At 38.4% G+C, this 21,519-nt stretch overlaps 2 protein-coding genes across 7 annotated transcripts; one reads left to right on the forward strand and one right to left on the reverse strand.

Annotated features, from left to right (window-relative positions):
• The first annotated feature begins 1,472 nt into the window (after window positions 1–1,472).
• Window positions 1,473–8,126, forward strand: LOC114722235 (OTU domain-containing protein 3). 6 transcript variants are annotated; one of them, XM_028908203.1, is made up of 13 exons: window positions 1,473–1,959; window positions 2,899–3,122; window positions 3,336–3,442; window positions 3,751–3,826; window positions 4,630–4,779; window positions 5,071–5,132; window positions 5,791–5,875; window positions 6,002–6,151; window positions 6,320–6,437; window positions 6,720–6,844; window positions 6,971–7,065; window positions 7,270–7,416; window positions 7,874–8,126. In XM_028908203.1, exons 2-12 carry the CDS (start codon window positions 3,057–3,059, stop codon window positions 7,400–7,402), a joined length of 1,167 nt encoding a protein of 388 aa, XP_028764036.1. In that variant the 5' UTR covers window positions 1,473–1,959; window positions 2,899–3,056; the 3' UTR covers window positions 7,403–7,416; window positions 7,874–8,126. The 6 variants fall into 6 exon arrangements, with proteins under 6 accessions (XP_028764036.1, XP_028764035.1, XP_028764038.1 ...); XM_028908202.1 differs by having other exon boundaries at window positions 1,477–1,959; window positions 6,968–7,065; XM_028908204.1 differs by having other exon boundaries at window positions 1,484–1,959; window positions 6,729–6,844; window positions 6,968–7,065.
• Window positions 8,127–16,878: 8,752 nt separating this feature from the next.
• Window positions 16,879–20,362, reverse strand: LOC114722280 (floral homeotic protein APETALA 2). Its single transcript, XM_028908269.1, has 10 exons — window positions 19,264–20,362; window positions 19,128–19,153; window positions 18,903–18,933; window positions 18,676–18,763; window positions 18,413–18,558; window positions 18,279–18,323; window positions 18,089–18,177; window positions 17,824–17,996; window positions 17,599–17,739; window positions 16,879–17,497 (listed from the first exon to the last, which is right to left on the reverse strand). Exons 1-10 carry the CDS (start codon window positions 19,788–19,790, stop codon window positions 17,282–17,284), a joined length of 1,482 nt encoding a protein of 493 aa, XP_028764102.1. The 5' UTR covers window positions 19,791–20,362; the 3' UTR covers window positions 16,879–17,281.
• Window positions 20,363–21,519: the final 1,157 nt, after the last annotated feature.

Raw genomic sequence — 21,519 nt, forward strand, 5'->3', positions numbered from 1 at the left:
GGTGTTGAGTAACATAGAACAAAAGATATATATGCAAGCTTAAAATGATCGATTAACTAATAATTTATTGAGGGGTCACATTAGCTTGGAATGAAGAAAGAAAAACTGACTGATTTGCTAGTTAGCAACAACAAAAAAACAACTGGTTTCTAGTTAGAATGGCTCGTCAACAGAAATCCAAGTGCAAAGAAAGCGATTTAGGCTTGAGTACTACTCTTAGCATCCTTCTCTAAACTTTCGTAGCCTTCACTTTAACAATAATGACGAGTTTGATGACGAGTCGTTCAGTTGAGCGGTTTGCATTATATCAATTCATTGTAATTAATTAATTAGCTTATTATGCAGCAAATCTCAGTTTCTTTTGGAACACAGATTATTATTAGCCCGGGGGTGGGTGATGTTCATAGTCAGCACTTGGCTCTATTATTTGCTTCTTTAGTTGGGGCTGGATAAAGTTGCTCTCGTGCGTTATGGAAAAAATAAAAGGGAAAATTTTGGAGGGGAACATTGGATTCCATGCCACCTGTGATTGCATGGCGTGGTTGTGCTACTAAATTAAATTCAATGTGGGAACTGGGGTCTCTCAGTTTGTGGTACTATTCTGAATCTCTGATAATGTGACCACCTACCGTCCAATTCAGTTAAATAATGATCATATAATAATATCCTGTTAGCCCCAATGTGTGTTTATTTTTCTGCAGGTGGCCCCAGTCTTCCCACTTATTCTCTCCTTCTCTCAGTTTCTTTTTCCTGTTCTTGCTTTTCGTCTACTCCATTCACCAAAATGGCCTTGCAACTCGTTTCTGTAATTTGAACCATACGATTCATTAAGACAAAAAAAAAAAAAGAGGAGAGATTTTATGGCATCACTGCTTCCATTATCTGCTGGGGTGATAGGCAAATAGCTTTTAACATTTATCTCAAACACTCAATCAGTTTTAGTTTTGCTTTGCAGATATAGTTCTTGTTGATTTTTTTCACGAACAAATTTAAATATTCTTGTGAGCACAGAGCTCAGTTATGTTTCTTCCATACCCCCGGGCGCCCCTGCCGTGGACCAGGCACGTGGCATATTGGGTTTGCAAGTTTTGGCTGGACAACATCTTTGGGTGTTTTTCTGATTTTCTGGAGGTCTGAAAATATAATTGCAGTGCCTGTATGCGAAAGTTACGAAGTATCTTAACATCTTCACTGTATGATCTGTCCCTGATGTGTATATTCTATACGTTGGTAACTCCATAAATGCCGAAATATTCGGCCAAAACATAAAAAGATTCCAAGAAATGGTTTTCTTGTGAACGAAGGACACTTAGATTAAGTAATCATTAATTCTTATTTTAGTCAAATAATCCTCCATTAATTAACCGTTGCTGCGGCAGAAAAATTTAATAGCTGCCACATTTCATAGAAGAACAGATACTCGGGATTGGGGGGAAATTATTAATCTCAAAATATATATATTTTTGCCAGAAATCTCAACAATATCGAGGATGCGCTCGTTCTTCATTTGGACGGATCTTCCTTCATTCACTACCGAGAAAAGTAAATATCCGATTTGATTTTCATTTTTTTTTTCGGCCTGACATTCTGAGAATGGTTTCCCCTGGTCTCCGAAAAAAGAAAAGCACGTTCGGTGCATGTAACACATTCTCACGATCAAGCCGGCCACCTATTTACGGGCTCATGGTGTTTTTGGATCCTGTTGGGTGGAGGTGGCCTAAAATCACAATTCATGAAGCCCACGGACTGCTTGTATTTATGCAAACGATATTCACCAAGTCCATGGGCCACTAATTTGAGTGGGGCCTATACTGGAAGCGGATATTCATCGCTGGAGCTTCAACCAGGCGACCTCCGGGGCTATCATAGAAATCTCTGGTTCTTTGTTTGGAGGAGCAGGAGCAGGAGATGGCTAAACCAAAGCAGCAGAAGCCATCCAAGAAACAACCACGTCCACATGTATGCTTCTATGTAGTATTCTTGTGTTTGATTCACTCCTCAGGACTTAAAGTACGCATAATCATTAACATACGGAGATTCATACTCGTGTTTTCCTGCGTTTGTTTGATTCACTCTTTAAGATTTGAAATATTCATAATCATTAATATGTCGATATTTCCAATCCATCATTCGTACTTGGGAATTTCAGAGCTTCACAGTATCATAATGTCTTACTTAGGATAGGCCACCGTTAGTTGAGAGCATGTGTGGTTGAGGCATTTGAATTTGTATTCCAGCATTTGGTTCACCATTCTATAATGTGTAGTAATTGATGCTGTGGTGCAGTTAATTTACCTTCAACTGGAGGTTAAAACTAAATAATTATGATCAAGTGGGTATAGAATATCCTAAAGCAGCCTCTGAGATTGCGTCAGCTATGTATTTTCGGCATATCTTCAAGCCTTTCTGTTGTTTACCCCTACTTGAGTTTAGAATTCTCCATAGGCGATAACTGACAAGCAGGAGCCGTACACATTATTGGATCAGAGTGAAAGAACTAATGAGGAAATCAATTGTAATATGGTTCCTGTTCAGGCCAAACAAAACACTTAAAAATTCTTGTTATTCTGAATATTGATGATTCCATATTAATGATATGAAGGGTTATGAAAAGTAGCATAACTTTGCTTTGTTGCGAGCGAAGGGAATATGACTCCACACCCTTGCTGCATGGATTCGGGAAAACAAACTTTGTACTACCTTTCCGGTGCTTCCTACTATACTTAACAAGTAACGGATAACACTCAACAAAAAACGGTAAAGAGGACAACTGGCAATGGCATAACGGCTTAATTATTCTCCCAAACATTCTCAATCATGGACTGCATAATTCTCTGGCTCGCTGTGCAAGTGGTAATCTTGAGTTAAAGATGGTAATTTTCCTCTTCAACCCTTCAGGACTCACCACGGCCTCATTCTGATTCCCTATTGCTGTTTCTTCCATATTGGGCTCATTGGACTATTGTGCGACCTTTGCTCTGTTCTGAGCCTACTCTTCCCGGACTTATCGGACTGCCCAAGTTCTTCTTGCATCATATCAATAGCATGGTGTCTTAATGCTGAACAAGTTGTTTCTGGAAGGCAAATTGAATCTGCCATCTCTGACTTTCTATACGTGGGAGGTTAGCCTGCACCTCTAGAAAAGTTACAACTGCCAGTTGATGACTTTAAAGTAAAATTTAGCTGTTTTTCGAAGTAAAAATATTGGAAACCATAGAATAATGAACCTTCGCAACCAATGTGGTCTGTACTAAATCCAAATGTTATGCTCTAGGGATAAGTGATGTTATTTTATATGCTGGCAGTGAGTAAACCCCTATTCTGTTGGATGGCAGATCAAGAAGCAAGGGAAACAAGTTGATGTTTCCCAGTTACGCTCTCAGCTGGATATGTTGGGCCTTCGGATTATTGAAGTGACTGCTGATGGTAATTGTTTCTTCAGGTTAGCCCCTATGTCTCACTTTTATTTGCGTTCGCCATCCATGACATGTGATATGTGAAAATACTTGAGGAAGTTTCCGTGCTTTATTACATACTAGGTATTTTCATTTGTTCCCAAAGCATCAACTTTCATGACATCTACTCTTGTGAAACTGAGTTAGATAGAGCCCTAAGATCTTGGCCTTGTCAGATGGGATCTTGCTTCTATCTCAATTAGTATGTCACTGTAATACTTGTTATCTATTAATGTCTGTGTATACCGATGGTTGAAGAACAATTGATCGCATCTTGTGGATCTTTCTTATGTAGAGCCCTTGCTGATCAATTGGAAGGTAATGAGGAGGAGCATCAAAAGTATCGGAGCATGGTAGTAAAACATATTATGGTATGTTGTTTATGAAAAAGAAAAGAAGCATTACGATTCTTTCATAGCCTTTTTGGAGCCAATATTTTAATGATTACTCTTGTAGAATCTTGTTTCAATGTTGTTTATTTGATAAATTTGATGCGCATGAACTATGAAATTCATAGCTGGCATATTTGATGTCATCAATCCATTTCCCCTCTTCTTTGTTATGCTATTCTTCATAACAGTACGATAAATGAAAGCCATTACTTGAAATGCATACCCCCCCCCCCCAAAAAAAAAAAAAAAACCCCTCTGGGCCCCCCCCCACACAGAGTCACATGAAGAAGGATGATCAATTGGGGAACATGAAAGATTGAGTAAGAAACTTCATGCAGTAAATAACCTGATTGTTTAAAACTAAGCTAGTAAGGAAAGATGGTAGAACACTAGAATGAAAGTGATGCAAAATAAATGTTGATTATGATATTATATTAGACAGTTATAGGTTCAGTTGTTAGGTGATTATTGCTGATGGCTTGAAGAACGCAAGGGTTGTGGTTTTCCAACTTACTGCAAGCCTGCTTTTCTAAGTGGTAGTTATTTTAATTTATATAACAATTGATTAAGGCCATTTTAGTGTGTTTGTGAATTGTTGTGCGTGCCAAAAAAAACATCAAGCTGCAAGACATCGTTCTAATTGCTATATAGATTTACTTGACAGAGCATCGCTTGCTAATTTTCTTCTTCTAGCTTGAAAGCTTCCTTTCTCACGTCAGTTATCTCTCTTTTCTGATTGAAACCCTCTTGTCATAATCTGGTTTTGAAGCTGTAATTAACAGGACAACCGGGACATATTTGAGCCCTTTATTGAGGATGAGGTCCCATTTGAGGAATACTGCCAATCCATGCAAAATGATGGCACATGGGCTGGACATATGGAATTGCAGGCAGCTTCTCTCGTAACACACAGTAATATATGCATTCACCGGGTTGGTAGTAGTAATAACTAATGCTTCCTAATGATATTCCCCATCTCATTTTTACTTATGTTCATACTGATTATTGGTTTAGTCATTCATATTTTAACTGGAATGAAATTCCATGGTGGAGGATTGCACCTTATATCATGTTTTCCATGCAATTTCTTCATGTGTTCATTATTGTGAAGACAAACATGTGTAGCGACACATACACGAGGAGACAGGCTCCTCTAAGATGTTGGATAGTTTCTGTATATTGTTATCTGGTAATTCACACGTTCATTGGTTTTCTGGAAACAGAACATGTCTCCTCGTTGGTACATTAGAAATTTCAATGGCTGTGGAGCTCGTATGATCCATTTGTAAGTATTATTGAACATACAGTTTTGTAACTGCATTTGCTTACATAATTGTGCAATTTGTGCTGCAACCTATTCTTGAAAAATACTTTAGTTCAGACAGCTGTTTTTAGTGTTCAACTAGTTACCTTTTGTTCCTTCTTCAAATCCATATATATTATTAAATAAGTAATAGCAGCACAATACTGATGACTTGCATCTGTGGTATGACGAATGATAATTAGTCCTGGGCATATGAAGCAACTTGTAACTGATATATATATATATATATATCATTGGAGCTATTTATTAGAAAAATTGACAAAAGCAAGCTACAAACACCCATTCCTTGTCTCTTGATGAAAAATTCCATTGATGATTTTAACAAGGACTGGATTCTATTGTTATTTAAGCCTTATTTTATTGCAGACACTCTTGATTCGATTTGCTTAATAAGTAACTAATGGTATCCTATCAAGTAAACTATGCCATTTTGTTGGTTTAGGGGAATACAACATTGTCTACTATCAAGTAAACTATTTGTGCTTGTAACTATGTTTCGGAGCATCCTTGTCAATAGCTTGTCTGTCTGGGAACAATTTTTTGATTTCTATGTTGTAACCTATACAAAATTTTACTCATCTGGCATATGAATTTTGATGGTGTAAGTATCCTTTTCCAGGTCTTATCATGATGGAGAACACTATAATAGTGTGCGGTTAAAGAATGATCCTGGTGATGGGCCTGCAAGGCCAATTGTGATCAAGGTCTAGAATGGAATCCTGTCTCCCAACTCCTAAGTTAAAATTTCATTTTGCATTACCCTAAAATCTGTGCACAGTAAAATTTTTAGCTGTATTAGCTACTGCCTGATCAATTCTAGTTTGTGAAAGGCTGATGCTGATCTTTCAGCAACATCACATCAAGCAAAAGTCACGGCCAACAAGTCTCACAGGCAAGGTGGCGGGGAAACCTTTCAGTCAGGGTCCATAAAGCTTGTCATGGTAGGGAGTGGATGTGAAAGTGCTGCAAAAGTGGAACAGGTGATGAAGTGCGCATTCTCTCTTACTGTCTCCGTTCATGTTTATGCTTCTTGGGTTCCATGACTAAGATTTCAGTTCAGGGAGATATCTTGCCTGTTGGTACTTTTTGAGAAAGTGACGTTGCATGCAACTTTCAGGTGTATTTAAAATATGTCTTCTTGATGACAGATTCTGAAACAAGTGAACGGAGATGTTGATGCCGCAATAGAGTTCTTAATAGCAGAACGAGGAACAGAAGAGAGCTCTACAAAGTCTGATTCCCCTCCCAGCCTGACTGATGCTTCTGGTAATGGCCAATCAGTGAGTTTTGCATTTTCTATTTTGTTTAAAGGACTTGACATTTGACAAGCATTAGTTTCTGTTTAAAATAATGTTTTCCCCAGTAACCTATGGTTTGGTATATTTCAGGCATACCTTTGTTTATTCATTACTATTTAACATGAGCAATTATGAGCATCATTTCCACTCTAATATTCTCCAAGTTCCCATCTTCCTCCCTCACCTAGAGAAAATAATAAAGGAAAATTACTTTTTGACTTTATGCTAATTTTTTCCTTTAATTTCTGAGGATGTCCAGTCAGCGATGAAAATAAGAAAAAAGAAGAAACAATAGGGGCTACCCCCACCAATGATGAGTCCAAGAATAACTCCACAAAGATCAATGGCGACAACAGATTGCAAAGAAATGATAAGGTTTCTTTTTCTTACTCACTCTCCCCAAAGGAGTTATATAAATGTGCTATGCGTGCACTCCATTCTGATATCTTGATTTCTTTTACACTATCCTTGTTTTTTCCCTGCTGTTTTGGTATGCAGAAGATTCCTAGAAACAAGGTCTGCCCTTGCGGGTCAAAAAAGAAATACAAAGCTTGTTGTGGTACAGCCTTGGGGAGACAATCTGCTAAGTTAGTTGTGTATGTATCTTAGACTGTTCTGTAGTCCTTTTCATCTATGCAGATTTTGTTTCCTTGGAGTTTTTCAAATAGCTCATTTCAAGAGTTTGCTTCTCCTTCGTTGAATTTTATGTTGGTTAATATGCTTTGGCCGACTTTGAGAATGTAATTTTGAAGGGTTGCACAATAAATTGTTTTGTGTTGAATATGTTATTATTGTATCAGCAACCAAGCGGCCGACACTAGGAAGGGTAGGAAAGAAAAGAAGCAGGGAAAGAAAGGTGTTCCTGCTAGAGATGATGTGATACACGAATATGATGATGGAGGGACGCTAGACATGGGTGCGCTTTGTATTTGACATGCATTCCAAATGTAAGACTTTGTATTTTTGTCTACAGTGAATTTCTAGCTTTTCATGAATTTGATTCGTGCTATCTTGTTGCCATTTAAACTTTGCTTCCCCAGAAGGAGAGAAACTCCTGATGAGTCAGTAGCATCTGGTTGTAATCTCTAGCTCTTGTTCACCTGTGGCCATTTCTCTTCACTGATTGATCTCTATTTCTGTTAATTTCTTCCTATTGTTTCTTCTAGGAGATGCCTTATTACAATTCATCCTTCCCTATGGCCTATTCATTGTCAGGAAGCGAAGGAGGGATTCTTACCTACCCTTATAATATAAGCTTAGCTCTTTATTTTTATGATGCTACACGATTCAATTGCTATTTTTTTTAATCGGTTAGCAAGATGCCAGTCAAAGGGAGATCAACAAATCCTTGAGTGCAATTATGTTTTTAGGCACAGTTGATAATAGTTGCTTTTCATCTTGCAGGTTCTTCTTACAGATGATATCAATCTACGCTATCATCTCCTTCATATCTGAGATCTCCCAATATCCGCCGGTGCCTTCCTACACTTGATCGTTTTACTGATTACTGATTATTTGAATCAAATGTGCACTTGTGTCTGTAGCATGTATATTACGAAAAGAATAGATGGCCGGGCTCCCCTTTCGTTCTGGTAGAAGCGAAGAGCAAGATAGGAAAAGGGATGAAAACAGGGGAAACATGTTATATAATCGTTTTTTTTAAAAATTTTTTTTTTTTGTAAAAGTGGATAGTTTTAGGTGCCTCGGAGGGTCAGCGTGGTTTTCTTGCCGTTGTTGAAGCAAGGTTTGGGAAATATGAAGAAAGGCTTTCCGAATTACATTATGAATTGGATCCGATATGATGTTAAACGTAGCGGCCCAATCTGTAAAAGGTCTTAGAAAAGAAATTTCATTATATGATATATATATATATATATATCTAGCTAAAAGGATTTTGGCGGACTCAAGATCATATTTAACATGAGCGAAACAAGATTCGAGAAAAGGAGCATAAAAAACTCTCCATTTTAATTGCATGGTACACAATAGGAATTAGTGCTTCCTTTCAGAGTAAGGGAAGCATGAAAATATCTATCCCTCCATTTTCATGAAAAATCGCAAGGCATCTAAGGCTTAAAGTTATTTAAAACAAATATCCAAAACATTTATTCACGAGTGAGGTAAATATTTGATTTGTAATCAACTGCCTGGATGTATGTTTTTTGATACATTTTTTCTTAATACACTGTTTGGATGTATGTTGACTAAACTGAAAATGTATTTGGTTTGTAATAAAATATCAATTAAGTGGATCGGCCTCACCTGGAAATTATAATGTAGAACTTTAAGGAGAGAGTCTCAGGTAACAGGGAACTTGTGTTTGCTTGTCAGGACACGCCTTAATGAGAAACAAAACCAAAAAGGAGAAAGGATCGAATATAAACTATCCCTATCCTGCTTTTGACCCGGAAAAAAAAAAAAAAAAAAACTACCCCTAGCCTAACTTTATCAGGAAGCACAATTTTTTTACAAGGTTAAGAAAGTACCTTATTGCCAAAAAAAACACCGTTATACAACAGGTACTCCGAGTTCTGTTTAGAAGAAATGGACTCGCCCATCTAATTAGCGGACTTAGAGAATTGCCTTGAAAAGTACACCATGCTCCTAAAACAGTTCTCTCCTCTCTCTTTTTTTTTGGCCCAGTGTGTGAAACAGAAATGAGAAAACACGCAACAGGTATTCTTTCTAGGCTTCACTCCTTTAAAAGGAAGAGAGTGTTACGTTCTGGTTTAGACGCGTAGGCTAAATTTGCATTGAAAGAGTTCCTTCATACCAATTTTAGTTGGCGGCCTAAACACCTAGGGCATCTATGTTCAGGTATCAGTGTTCTTCCATTCTTCAAAATTGCAATAAAAGGCATAGAATCAATATCAGCTCTGATTACACAGTACTCAGTAGTGTTCCATAGAAGCAAGAGAACAGAATTCTCACACAAAATGATTTTTTGAGTTACTTATCCATGACCATCACGCTTTAGCCTGGCAAAGAGAAGATATGGCATGCAATGACATCAGCTATGACTTGTGAGGTAGGTGAGGAAGAGCTTGCGTTAAACTCCAAACTTGTTCCAATAAAAGAAAGAACAGTGCACCCCAAAAGTCCATCGAATTCAGCAAACCCACGCAAATAAGAAAAGAACCCATCAAGACATTTCAAACCATTCCAATTTTTGCTTCTTATGGGACCAAGTAGGTTTCGCCGTTTCGGCCACCCTCTATTCTTTCGGTGCTCATTAGGACCAGAGCATCATCTAGGCATCGTCCCTCTTTTTGGACAAAACAATCAGTTGGAAAATTGAGGAAAAGTCATTCATTTCCCTGTATTAGACATTCGTAGACCTCTCTGATTGACGCACCAGGAAAATATCGACTATCTTAGAGATTAGGCGTCTTTGACAAGCATCACCAAAAATAGTGTTTTTCCTGTTAATTGGTCTCTATTCCTCCATCATATTTATTGGCAAAATTAAAGGTTTCATAAGAGTCGTTGGCCATCAAAAGAAATGATTTATGAGCCTCCATTAAGGTAACGAGGCCTTCGATTTTTCCTTTTTCTATCTTAGGAAAAAGCACTTGCGTGAACTCTCCTCCGTGCTCAGGCAGCATGCATGTGTAATGAACTTCATATCAATGTAGTCATATATGACCGTTTAACATCGTTCAAGGAAAGTGAAAGCTGAAATGAACCCGCAACGATCTGACATCGCGTTTGGAGGAACCTTTTGAGTATTGTTATTATATGTGATTGACATTAATCTTCGCTGCTAGTTAATTTGGTCCAGATCTATCAGGCTGCAAATTAATAGTGAGATGGGACCTTTTAATTTTTGCTTTCTCTTCTGGATGACTGCTTAACTAGAGTACCTCTAAACGAGTAATATCAAGTCTTCACGTTAAGTGATTAAGGTTTCTCTGTTAAGCGCTTGCTTGTTACTCCGTCAGTTTTTCAGATTTTACTTGCTTGATTTCCTGAAGCTAAGCCAATAAAGAAGGAATTTGCTTGACAAGTAGGTGAAGAAATCTTCAGTCTTGACAAATGAGGAACAAAGTTATTCTTCTCGTTAACGACCATACTTAGTTTATAACCTTGATCTAGACGTCAAGGACACAACGCACGGCAAAATTAGTGGAAAGATTAACATAAATAACGGAACAAGCTTTCTTCCCCCGTTCTCTTCTTTTCTTCTTGTGTGTGGTGTGGTATTTTATATATATATATATATGCAAGTTATCCCTGAAAGGGATATATAGAGTTGTGTCCTTTTCTCTTTTCCAATTTATAACTCTTGTCGTGCTCACCAAAATTACTCTAACAATATCAGTCCCATTACGCAAAACTTTTTCGGATCACGTCTTAAATTCTCACGCTAATTATTAGAGCGGATGCCATGAGAAAAATATAATTATGGGGAAGAGAAGGTAGGTCTCACATCAAAAGCATTGATTAATTTGCCGGGTAGCTTTCCGTAATGATACCACCTTAAGGGAAACGACTGGCTAAAGATAATTGTCTTGTCTAAAACCACTTTTATGAGACTTTCACCTAAAGCCATCCTCTATCTTTTCGTACTGTGCCCATGTTGTCTCAGTGACATCTCCTGTGGGATGGCAGATTAAGAGTGGAGTTTACTGTTGGCTCTCATTAAAAACAATAAAGAAAGAGAGAGTTGGGTGATCATTGGGGAAAACAAAAAATCTTTATTGGCTGTGTCGAGGACAACAAACAGACGCATGCCTTTGGAGCAACGACTGATGAACTATATTGATGTGACAAATATTCTTCTCTATTTGCCCACACACGTCTTTAAACAATTTCGGTACTGTTTGCCGACACTTCACCACCAAGTGGGTACCTAAACACAAACACATATATAAGCTTTTGTTATTTCGTTTTTGTGACAACATATATGCTCATTTTGTTACTGTAACTTTTTTTTCCCCTTTTTATAGAATGGGAAAATTGTAACAAAATAGTCGTAAATCTAATATGTATATGTATATCATACTTTTTATATTTAATATAAAAACTAGTTTAATATTTAATTTTGTTTTAAATATAAGATTCCAATCTATTTTATTTTTCATATTTATTCTTTTTTTCAAGATAGTCCTTGTAGTAGTTATATATGTATTAAATATTTTATTAAATAATAGTTCTAATTAATACACATAATTAACAATAGTATTTTAGAGAAAACAACATGTATCTATTACAAATAACTAACTTAACTAGTTTGTTTAATCTACTCAAATTAGCCAACTAATTTTTATATTAAAAATAAGAGTTAGTATCTGATAAGGTACCCTGGCTGCCCAAGACAAACTGCTCGATTGTTTCTCACATGTAACGAAGAGAGGAAATATCTGAGGATATGTTATAAATGTTTGGTTGTATAATTCGGCATTAGAATGGGATTAATCTATGAGTTAAGTGGAGAACTAACAACGTGAAAGCGTGTGTGTGTGTGTGTGGAGTCCACCATGTTTGAGATTCATATGGAAGCAAGGCCACTTTGTAGGAAACAGACTATAAAAACGAAAGAGGGTTCACACAGGAAAAAGCGCGCGCCGCACACACATCCTATCTGTACGTAACTGGGTACCATGCATCCTATATAGATACCTTTCCTTCTGGGAGCTATGGCACCACCCCGTGACGCAAACCCTATTCATTGCCACGTTAATCCCCTTCGAGATATTATCTCCTTCTTACATACCATTATATTCATACTCTTTCGTCTCACTTTCATTAACCAGTGCCTTGCACAAGTTTTCACCTGCACTCGTTTTATTTTCTTCAAGTTTTTTCCTTTTTAATGTGATGACTTAAGGGTTTCCTGTGTTTGATTTCAAATCCGGTGTGTTTCTCACTTTTGGATTCGTAGCAATAGTAGGAATTGCGTAGCCATGTCAAAACTTTCTACTTTGTCTTTAGAATTACGTTTTTCTAACTACAAAAACTATTAGAGACAGTTTTCAATTCCATTTGTTGAGCATTCCAAATGCCCCCAAACTTCGTCGTCGAACCTGAATTTGTTTCCATGTGCATAAAAGACTTACCCGATCAGTAGCATAACTTAAAACAACAGCTAATGCAACCAGAAACAGAGATGGCAGGATTGACGTGTGGAATGGATCGTCTGATGTGGACAAAATTAACAAAGTGGAAATTAAGGAAAAGCACCTGGAATCAGCAAACTGATAATGCCTCCGTAGAAATGAACAAAACAACGTTTGCCAACGCCGAAATCGCAGACAAGCAAACGGTGGAAAACAACAGTGAGCGATAAAAATGTAAATTAATAACGTGGAGGCAAAAGGTGGGGGACCATCCAAAGGGGCTTAGCTTCTAGAGTTCTAGGTGTTGCGCTCGTAAGGGAGAGTGCCCCACCCATTTGTGGTCCAGCGTCTTAACGTAGGGCCAAAGGAATAAATGATCTTTCCCCATTACTTTATGATAACCCACCCAACTTCTTTATGAAGTTTGCAGATTCATGGACCATATTCTTTTGCAACTCTCATATATAATTCAATTCCCATCAAATTAACTTCCAGCATTGATCGCAGATTTGCCAACCTCTCGATGATTTCCTTTTTAAGTAGATTCATGGGAGCATATATATGTATACAAATGGCTCTGGGATTAAAAAACAGAAGAGAGAATATGTGCGCGCGCGCGCGCGCACACACGCATATCTAGATCTATGGTATAAGCTGATGACGACTGGCTTTCCTGTTAAAAATTGAAGGATAGATAAGCGTACGGCAGCTAGAGAGTAGAAGGAGGGAAACGAATTACATAATGGGATGTTGCATGTGAAACCTATTTCCTATTGTGAAGTTAACGAAAAGAAGAGTAATATAAAGGAGGAGGAAGGCAATGGGATTCCAGAAAGGGAAAGTGAAAAGGAAGTGAGAGGGAGAAAGCAGAGGAGTACGTAGCTTGTGTGAGTGAATGGTGAAAGGGATGCAACAAGAGACCAAACAGGTAAGGCTAACCTTTAATTATGGTCCTGGCTCACATGAAATAAAGTCCGCAAGTTTGTATTTCTCTAATTTTTGTCAATTTTCTCAAGAGTTCAAGGGTTGAGGTCGAGAGCCTGCATAGGTGCTTCAAAATTTTTTCAAGTTTTTTCATAGGATAATACATAAATAAATGTCTGAAGTAATAAATTAAGTTCCAGAATCCAAAATAATAAATAATATAAATATAAGTTTTAAATCTTACATATCATTACCCAGAAGTAAAATATTCGACCTCCGAAAATTGGCCCGCTTATTGGAGGAGGTGGGGCTGGGTTAAACTTCCCCAATATTACTACTATATCAATATCAAAACAATTAGAATTATCATTTTAAATAATTACGATGTCATTTTTCAAGTTTGTGAATATCATAACAATCAAATTGATTCGAATTTTGTGTAAAATTTTGGCATTTATTGAGGTTTCTATTTTTGTTTAATTTTTTTGAAAAATTCATTTATGGAGACATTTATAAATGTATTTGCGTGTTTTTTTTAATTTATTCAATGATATTTAAAGTTTTTAGTTTTAAATCATTGTTTTCTGTTAGTTTTTTAATTGAAAATTGATATAAGAAGTTTTTTTTAACCAAATATATAAGAAGTTTAGATTAAATGAAAATTGTAATTTACAACAAAAAATAAATGAGTTTTTTTTTTTTGAAGGCTTATTACGAGGGAGCCGGAAAACCTTCTTATAAAGTAAAAACCTAAAATTTTTAAAACTCACCCCTTAAAAAAATTGAACTAGAAATAAGTAATTCGACAAATCCTGGTACATTACCTGCTCTTCTTTTGTTTCTATTCGGAATGTGCATAGCTTATATGGAACCGGGCTAATCATGCATCCACTTGACAATTTGGTCTAGTTCGATTCTAACCTAAGGTTAGGCTGGACAAGGTCAGATTTGCCGAAGTGTCTAAACTGGTTCAAGTATTCCAAGACCTATTTTTTGTTTTTTTTTATGAGCTACAAGATTTTAATTTGATAAACACAATTAAAATAATTGTACCAAAAAAATGATAATAAAGAATACTTATAATCATATAAAAATCATCACAAAACATTGAAACTCAATTGTAACTTTGCAAGAATCTCCAATATTATTCAACAATAATAAAAAGCAAAGCAACATCCAAATTACAGAATATAAAAAAAAAAAATTCATGTAATCACTTAGGCTGAAAGCTGGTTTAAGCCAACTAGCCAGTTTGATCTTGTCTGATCTAATTTCATTGCAAAGCTTATATGCATTGGATGAGACCAGCTTAGTCGGACGGAATTCGGATCACGAGTTTTTGCAATTGTGGTTCATATATGCACTATACATCCCCACAACAACTTCTCAATTATCATATTAATTATTAAAAGATTGGAACCCGGCGCCAATCACACGCGCGACCCAACCTCCTTATTTGTTTTATAAATTCAAAATAAACGAGTTAAAGGTGTAGAGCCACGATCAAATCGCAACCGTTGAGGAAATCCCATAAACGGAAACACTCATTGGAACAAAAGGTGGTCTCCACCCAAACCTTTTCCTTATTCATCTTCTGCTTTACTCCCTTTTTCTTACCCTTGTCTTACTCTTTGCATATATACCCCCCACCATCCCCTGTTTTCTGATTTCTCCCCCTCCCCCCCCCCCTCTTTCCCTTTGTCTCCATACAATGTTCATCCAGTCACTCTTCATTGCTCATAATTTCATTTCACTATACCTTTTCACTTTTTTTTATCACTTTCAAGTTTCAACATGCACTTCATTATTCACCGGGCGTATTCACAGAAACTAAGAAACGAGCTGTTGACCTATAAATAGCACAAACTGTTACAAATTATTATACATTATATATATATGGATATGGATTATATACAGCAAAAAAATTTGTCTCTTTTGAAATGGTTAAAATATCGACAGATTGAATTGCTTATCCTGGCGTTTTCTTTCTTTTGGTCTGTAATAACCTCCGGCCGTTAAATCACAGGGAGGGAGGGAGGGAGGGAGGTGTGTCATGTAGATGCGATGCAGAGAAGAGAAAGGAAAGGAGATCTAAGGGGAAGAAGAGGTAGGGCCTGAAGCTAGTGAAAGACACGGCCACTTTGTACTGCTCTCTCCCTCTCTCTCACCAATTACGTTTACCACTTTTGTTCTCTTCTTCCCTTTACGTAAAATCAAGGCCCTTGGCATTTTCTGTTTGGACCACTTTCTTGTTAACCTACCATATCCTTCCTGGCTTTCCCTGCTTCCCCACACAAACATGATCATCACAGAAATCCAATAGCCTATTTCCCCCACACTTCACAGCAGGCTCTTCATTTAGGCAAGGGAAGTAGGATTGGGTCGGTAATTTTCCCTTCTCCGTATGGCATGAATTAAAAATGGTAGGCAAAAAGACGAGGGTGTTGCCCACATTATAAATGTCTGACTCTGATCTGAAAAAAGCATGAAAATTTCATGGAATGAGGATGGCCGAGTTTGTGCCTGCTTTTCTAAAAATATCTAGAGTGACGCTGGTGATGATGGAAGCACTCGTGCTATTTCATTCACTTCACCTAACTACAACCACATCCCAAATGGGTGGGATTATTATTATTATATTCATATGAGTGTAATTATGCAGCTAACAGGATAACACACTTCATTAAATACCGGGTCTCATACATTACCAGGTCAGAACCTGTTCCCTCCCACGCTCACAAAGCATATCCCCCGATGAACCAATTACTCTCTCTTCTTCCATAAAGGCAAATCCCATAAATAATCAAACCCTCACTCCCCATCATCCCTTTTAGGAACCAGGGCCCCAGCTTCTTTTTTTTCCTCTTATTTTTATAAATCACATGCAGTACTGGCATACCCTAGCATTATGATATTTTATCGAGAGATCTAAACACGATTTGCCCCTTGGTGATTAAAAAGTGATTGATTATAGTGGTGAGCGAGGGAGGGAGGCATTAGAGCTTTATGGCTTGGTGCTTGTGTGTCAGTCACTCGCACCCAATGAATGGGTGTCCTTTTGAAGCTTTAGGAGAACAATGATAGGTCCCTCTCGTCATAATAGCTTTGTCTGACTGCTTATGTCCGAGAGAACTGATTCAAAGGACACCGTTGATGGAGACTATACATCACCACCCCCGTGATATTTCCGAGAGACTTTAGGAAAATATAGTAAATTACTCAGCTTTTCTCTCTCTGTGAAGTCTGAATATATATATATAGTATATTTTCTTTCAGTCTACGCTACCGCAACAGCTATCTCCACATTTCTTCAAGCCACCACTTGTCGCCTTGTTTTGTCAAATTTAACAACGCCCGGCATCTTCCACCTAAGCCAGAGGCCACAAAATAACAGCAGACGGAGCTTCACAGTCTACGCGAATGCAATTTAAGAAAAGAATATGTGGCGTCATAAATACCATAGAACGTAGAAAACCAACGAATCATGAGTTTTTACTCAGAAACAAGAATATCTAGTTAAAGATTTCGTCGGTTTGTTAGTTTGACCAAAACCCCAGCTGCCGTTTCCCAATTTGGAGCGTCTTTTTCAATCCCCTTTGTTTCACCCTCAATTATAAAACCTATTGAGGTCTGTTCCTGCATGAAGCACACTACATAAAGCAAGAATCTAAGCTCTAAATCTGCAACCATTTTTTTTTTTTTACACGCTCAAATCCCAGTGTGTAATTTAAATGGGTATGCCCAAGGAAAAAGAAGATAAAGATTATTAGAATTTGGAAATAGGGATTAATTAAAATGGCTATGCAGAAAAAAGATCCTAAATTGTGGGTCATTTGGGTCTCATGAGTGTGTGGAACCCATTTTTCTGCAGCCATCCTTGGGAAAGTCTATTAATCTGCGTTGGGAATCCTGATGATGCTGCAGCAGTTGCCATATAATGAGCTTGATGAAGAGGAGGCGGCGGCCCCGATTGCTGGTGATGATTCTCGCTCATCGACAGTGAAAGATCACTCCCTATCCGCCCTTCGTTGCTGCTGCTTGGAAACTGCATTTCCCACAGTTTTCTTTTAAGAGCCAACAATCAGAGAAATGTAATGTGCAAATTATCGATCCTTTAATTAAATCAGGAAAAAGTAGGTCACCCACATGAAAGCTTGGTGGCTGAAGATGCGATGGAACAAAACTGTGGAGCATTTGAGGCTCTCTCGATGTCCTGTAGGCGCCAAATCTTTGCATTTCTCTAGGTGCTGCAGAATGAAGCTGAGTTTGACCATCCGGCAGTGTCAACTACAAACAACATTAAGAGGGGAAAAAGCATTGAATTCAAATGGTTCGATTAGTAAAAGTCAGATGTTAAAATCTTACACCAACCTTAGGCCTCATTAATCCTCCATTGTTTCTCCAACTAGATTCGGATGCCATGTGGTGATGATCAGTTCCAGCGTTCGGGGCATCGTTGCCCACTGCTTGACTATGGGCTTGCTTTGAGCTCGAATTGCCCAAACTTAAATCCAGATTGTGATCCGCAGCGTTGCCAGAGGATTCTGCCCAACGATGTGATGCATATTTTATTATCAACAATGAAATCTAAATACTGAAGTGAATAACTTTGGTTCGGTTCCTAGTTATGGATTACCAGAATTAAGCTCATTGTCGTAGATGCTGGGATCAAAATTAGTGACGGCCTCTTTGCCATTACATTTTATTGCTGCTTTGTCATAAGCCCTATGGGAGTTACCCGAAAAAGAATGAAAATTTCAAAACCCTAACGCTTGGCAGATATCGGAAGATGAAAAAATTGACACCGTATTGGGAGCAGAAGATACCTCGCAGCTTCAATCTCCGTGTCAAACAAACCAAGATAAACGTACCTGGCGAATAAATTTAATGGCGTTAATAGTTATGGGGCAAGGATACACAAAAACAAGGAGAAGCCAGAAACATAAGCATGTATATATACTTTTTGCCAAGAAATTGGCCCATTCGAGCCTCCCATCTTCCACACTTGTGCAAAGTTACGCCTCTATATTTGGAGCTTCCCCTGGGGAACCCAGTGCTTTGCCGACGAAGTACGTGCACAAACTCTTCCTTTGTTAGATTGCTCATCTATGGCATTCAGCCGAAGCAACCAGACCAAAAAACTTAAAATATAATTATATAAAACACTGTAGAAGATAAGATCAGCTCCGTCAGTTCATGAATCCCTCTTTCTCTCATCATTACCTGCTTCAAGTCTTCTTCGTAGTCTTCAATGTTGAAGTTGATGTCCGCCTCTACTCCCCGGAACTTAATAGCCGCTCTATCATATGCACTGCTCAGAGAAGTAATGGGCAAATGTATTCTTATTTCAATCTTAAATTTTCCAGAATGAATTTTATATCTTATTGTCTCCCAAGATATAGAAGAGTAATATTACAAGCTTTGGTAAAGAAGAGAGAGCAAGTGCTCACCGAGCAGCTGCATGTGCCGTGTCAAATCCACCTACACAAATTTACCCAGACAAAAACCATCTCATCGTCAGTTATCACACCCCGTATTTTTCTCCCCCAATCCAGACATCAAAAGTAATATTTTTTTAAGCCGCTCAGAACAACAAGTCAAGGAAGCTTTTTTATAAAAATAAAAATAAAAATAAATAAATGATCGTAGAAATGGCCCAATATATATAGTCTTACCCAGATACACTTGTTTTCCACAATCCCTGCGAAAAAACCAAAAGAATCAAAATTTGATTGGATGGCAGATGAGTGAAAAACAAAGATCAACAAAATGGTTTCTGGCGCCACATTTTATGGAATGGAGAGGACTAACCATATATGCGACTCCCATCGACCTGTTCTTCTGTAAAAGGTGACTCCCCTATACTGAGAGCTCCTCGACCTTGGTCCTCGCCGACTTTTTTTCATCGGCTGCGACGCCACTTCCGCGGATTTTCCTCCGCCACCACCAGCACCGCCGACTGCTTCTGGCTGACAGAATCTTACGCCCACCCAGTGGGCCCGAGGGAAGGCCGCGCTCCCTCCGCCTGATGAGACGGCCGCCGCCTCCTCCTCCACCGGGAAAAACTGCCGGGTCACGGGTGGGTCACTATCCATGGACTCGTCCTGGTTCACGCAGAACCCAAATATCTTACTGCTTTTCTTCTTCAATGTTTTGCTCCTCTCACCGTCGTCTTCTTCCGATCCGTCCTCGATTACCACAGCAGATGAGCTAGAATTCGACACAGATCCGACCCTTTTCCCTTTGCACTCGTCTCCGTCCATGGATGTCTTCAAGGAAGAACCACCTTCGGATTCCTCGTCCTTTCTCCAATCGGGCGAGTCATTCAGATCCCACATTCTTCTTCGGGTAAAGATTTCAGCTTCTGAGCCAGCAACGAAACTACACAGGCACTAACGATGAGAATCGAGCAGGGAGCTCAGATTTCTGATTCCCGCTCCCCCATCATCAAACAAAGAAAAGGAGAGAACTTTTTTTCTTCGGAAATAGAAAATTAAGCAGTTTGCGTGTCTTGTTCCGCCTTCTGCGAGCCTGCTGCTGTGAGTGAATAAAATAATGGAGATGCTCGATAATTGAGAATCGAGAGGAGCAAAATTAAACCTAGGACGGGTAAGAGAGGGAGTAAAAAAGAGGTTGGTGTAGCGAAAAGGTAGTAAAGGAGGAGACGTTCGAAGATCTTTGTTTACTCCCCTAGCTGCCCAATACAGCATAGACGAGGCCAGTTTCTGCGAGCTGAGCCGAAAGCATCTCACCTTCTCCTTAACACCATCATCCTCTCTCTCTCTAGCCACTGGCCTCTGTTTTCTTTTCAATGACTCATAATTCACCCTTGCTTCTCTCTCTCTCTCTCCCTCCCCCCCGGCCCTGTCAAGTGTCCTTTATTTCTTTCGTTGCATTCATGTACTCTTAAAAATTTTGATTTATAATTACAACCAAAAAAAAAAAACCAAAGGTGATTCGTATTTAATTCACTCCGGCTATTTACTATTTTTCTATTTTCATAATACTAGAACTTACAAGGGGGAAAACGGGGAAATAAAGAACCATCTCTTTCTTAAACAACTTTCCCACGTTAACCAGATCGAAAAGCATCTCCTCCCTCCCTCTCTTCCTCTCTCTCTCTTCTGCCTCTAAATTACCCACTAATGGAAATAGACAGCGCAAGCACTCCAAAAAGATAGCTAATAACTCAAATTTACCTTTTTCTACCATGTAATCGCTCATCATTCCCATCATGACTCACGCGAGTCATCTCTATCCACGTCCTGCGTCTTCGTCTATTTCCATCTTTCTCCTTCCTTTTGCTTTTTACAATTTATTTTAAATAAATAAAAAAAGTTGATGACTAAATGTCACCAATTGTGGGCCCATAGGAGGTCGAAATAAGGAAAGAAATAAGGGTGGGAAGAGGAGGGTAATTTGGGGAAGGGAGTGGAGAAATAATCCACGAGAGCCGTAGAGCAGGGGGAGGGGAGAGAGGAGAGAGAGGAGGGGGGGTTTGGTATCAGAAAAGGAAATGGAATAATAGGAGTAAAAGGAAACTCTTTCCAGAAAAGTCCAATGAATCCAAGAGTACGGGAAGCGGGCCACATTTGCCTCTTTCGTTCTCCAAACGACCAATGGCCTTCCTACGCTGTACCTCGTATTTATGACCCTTTCTCGCTACGTCACTCTCCCCCCTCTGCGCGTGCTCTCCACCCCTTTCCTGTTCATTTCCCTCCTTGGTCCCTTTTACCCTTCTCTCCCCTCCCCACTCATGCTCCATTTCCGGACTCTTTTCCGTCCCCCCCCCCCCCGCGCTTTCCAACTCATCATTATACTTTCACCAATTAAGCATCCCACGTTTTTTTTATCTTCATTCCAATTTAGTTTTTATTTTGTGTAATGATTATTTATGTAATTTCCGCTTTATCCCTTGGTCCAACATAAGAACATATCTTTACTTTAGGATGAGAGATTTTTTTTTGGCAAAATGATTAACACTATAATAAAATTATTAGTTTACATCACAAGGTTAGTTATTTATAAAAAAAAAAGAGAGAGAAAAACGGTACAAAAACCTATGGT

Source organism: Neltuma alba, unplaced genomic scaffold (assembly GCF_004799145.2).
Source record: "Neltuma alba isolate B1F8T4 unplaced genomic scaffold, ASM479914v2 tig00012088_pilon, whole genome shotgun sequence".
In the NCBI taxonomy this organism is placed as follows: Eukaryota; Viridiplantae; Streptophyta; class Magnoliopsida; order Fabales; family Fabaceae; genus Neltuma; species Neltuma alba.

Coding starts and splice junctions, on each gene's coding strand:
- LOC114722235 (XM_028908202.1), top strand. CDS start 3,057: ATGCTGAACAAGTTGTTTCTGGAAGGCAAATTGAATCTGCCATCTCTG. Junction 3,123..3,335: donor TGACTTTCTATACGTGGGAG/GTTAGCCTGCAC, acceptor GTTGGATGGCAG/ATCAAGAAGCAAGGGAAACA. Junction 3,827..4,629: donor TGGTAGTAAAACATATTATG/GTATGTTGTTTA, acceptor TGTAATTAACAG/GACAACCGGGACATATTTGA.
- LOC114722280 (XM_028908269.1), bottom strand. CDS start 19,790: ATGTGGGATCTGAATGACTCGCCCGATTGGAGAAAGGACGAGGAATCC. Junction 19,154..19,263: donor CGATGGGAGTCGCATATATG/GTTAGTCCTCTC, acceptor GTTTTTTCGCAG/GGATTGTGGAAAACAAGTGT. Junction 17,498..17,598: donor TTCAGCCACCAAGCTTTCAT/GTGGGTGACCTA, acceptor TGGGAAATGCAG/TTTCCAAGCAGCAGCAACGA.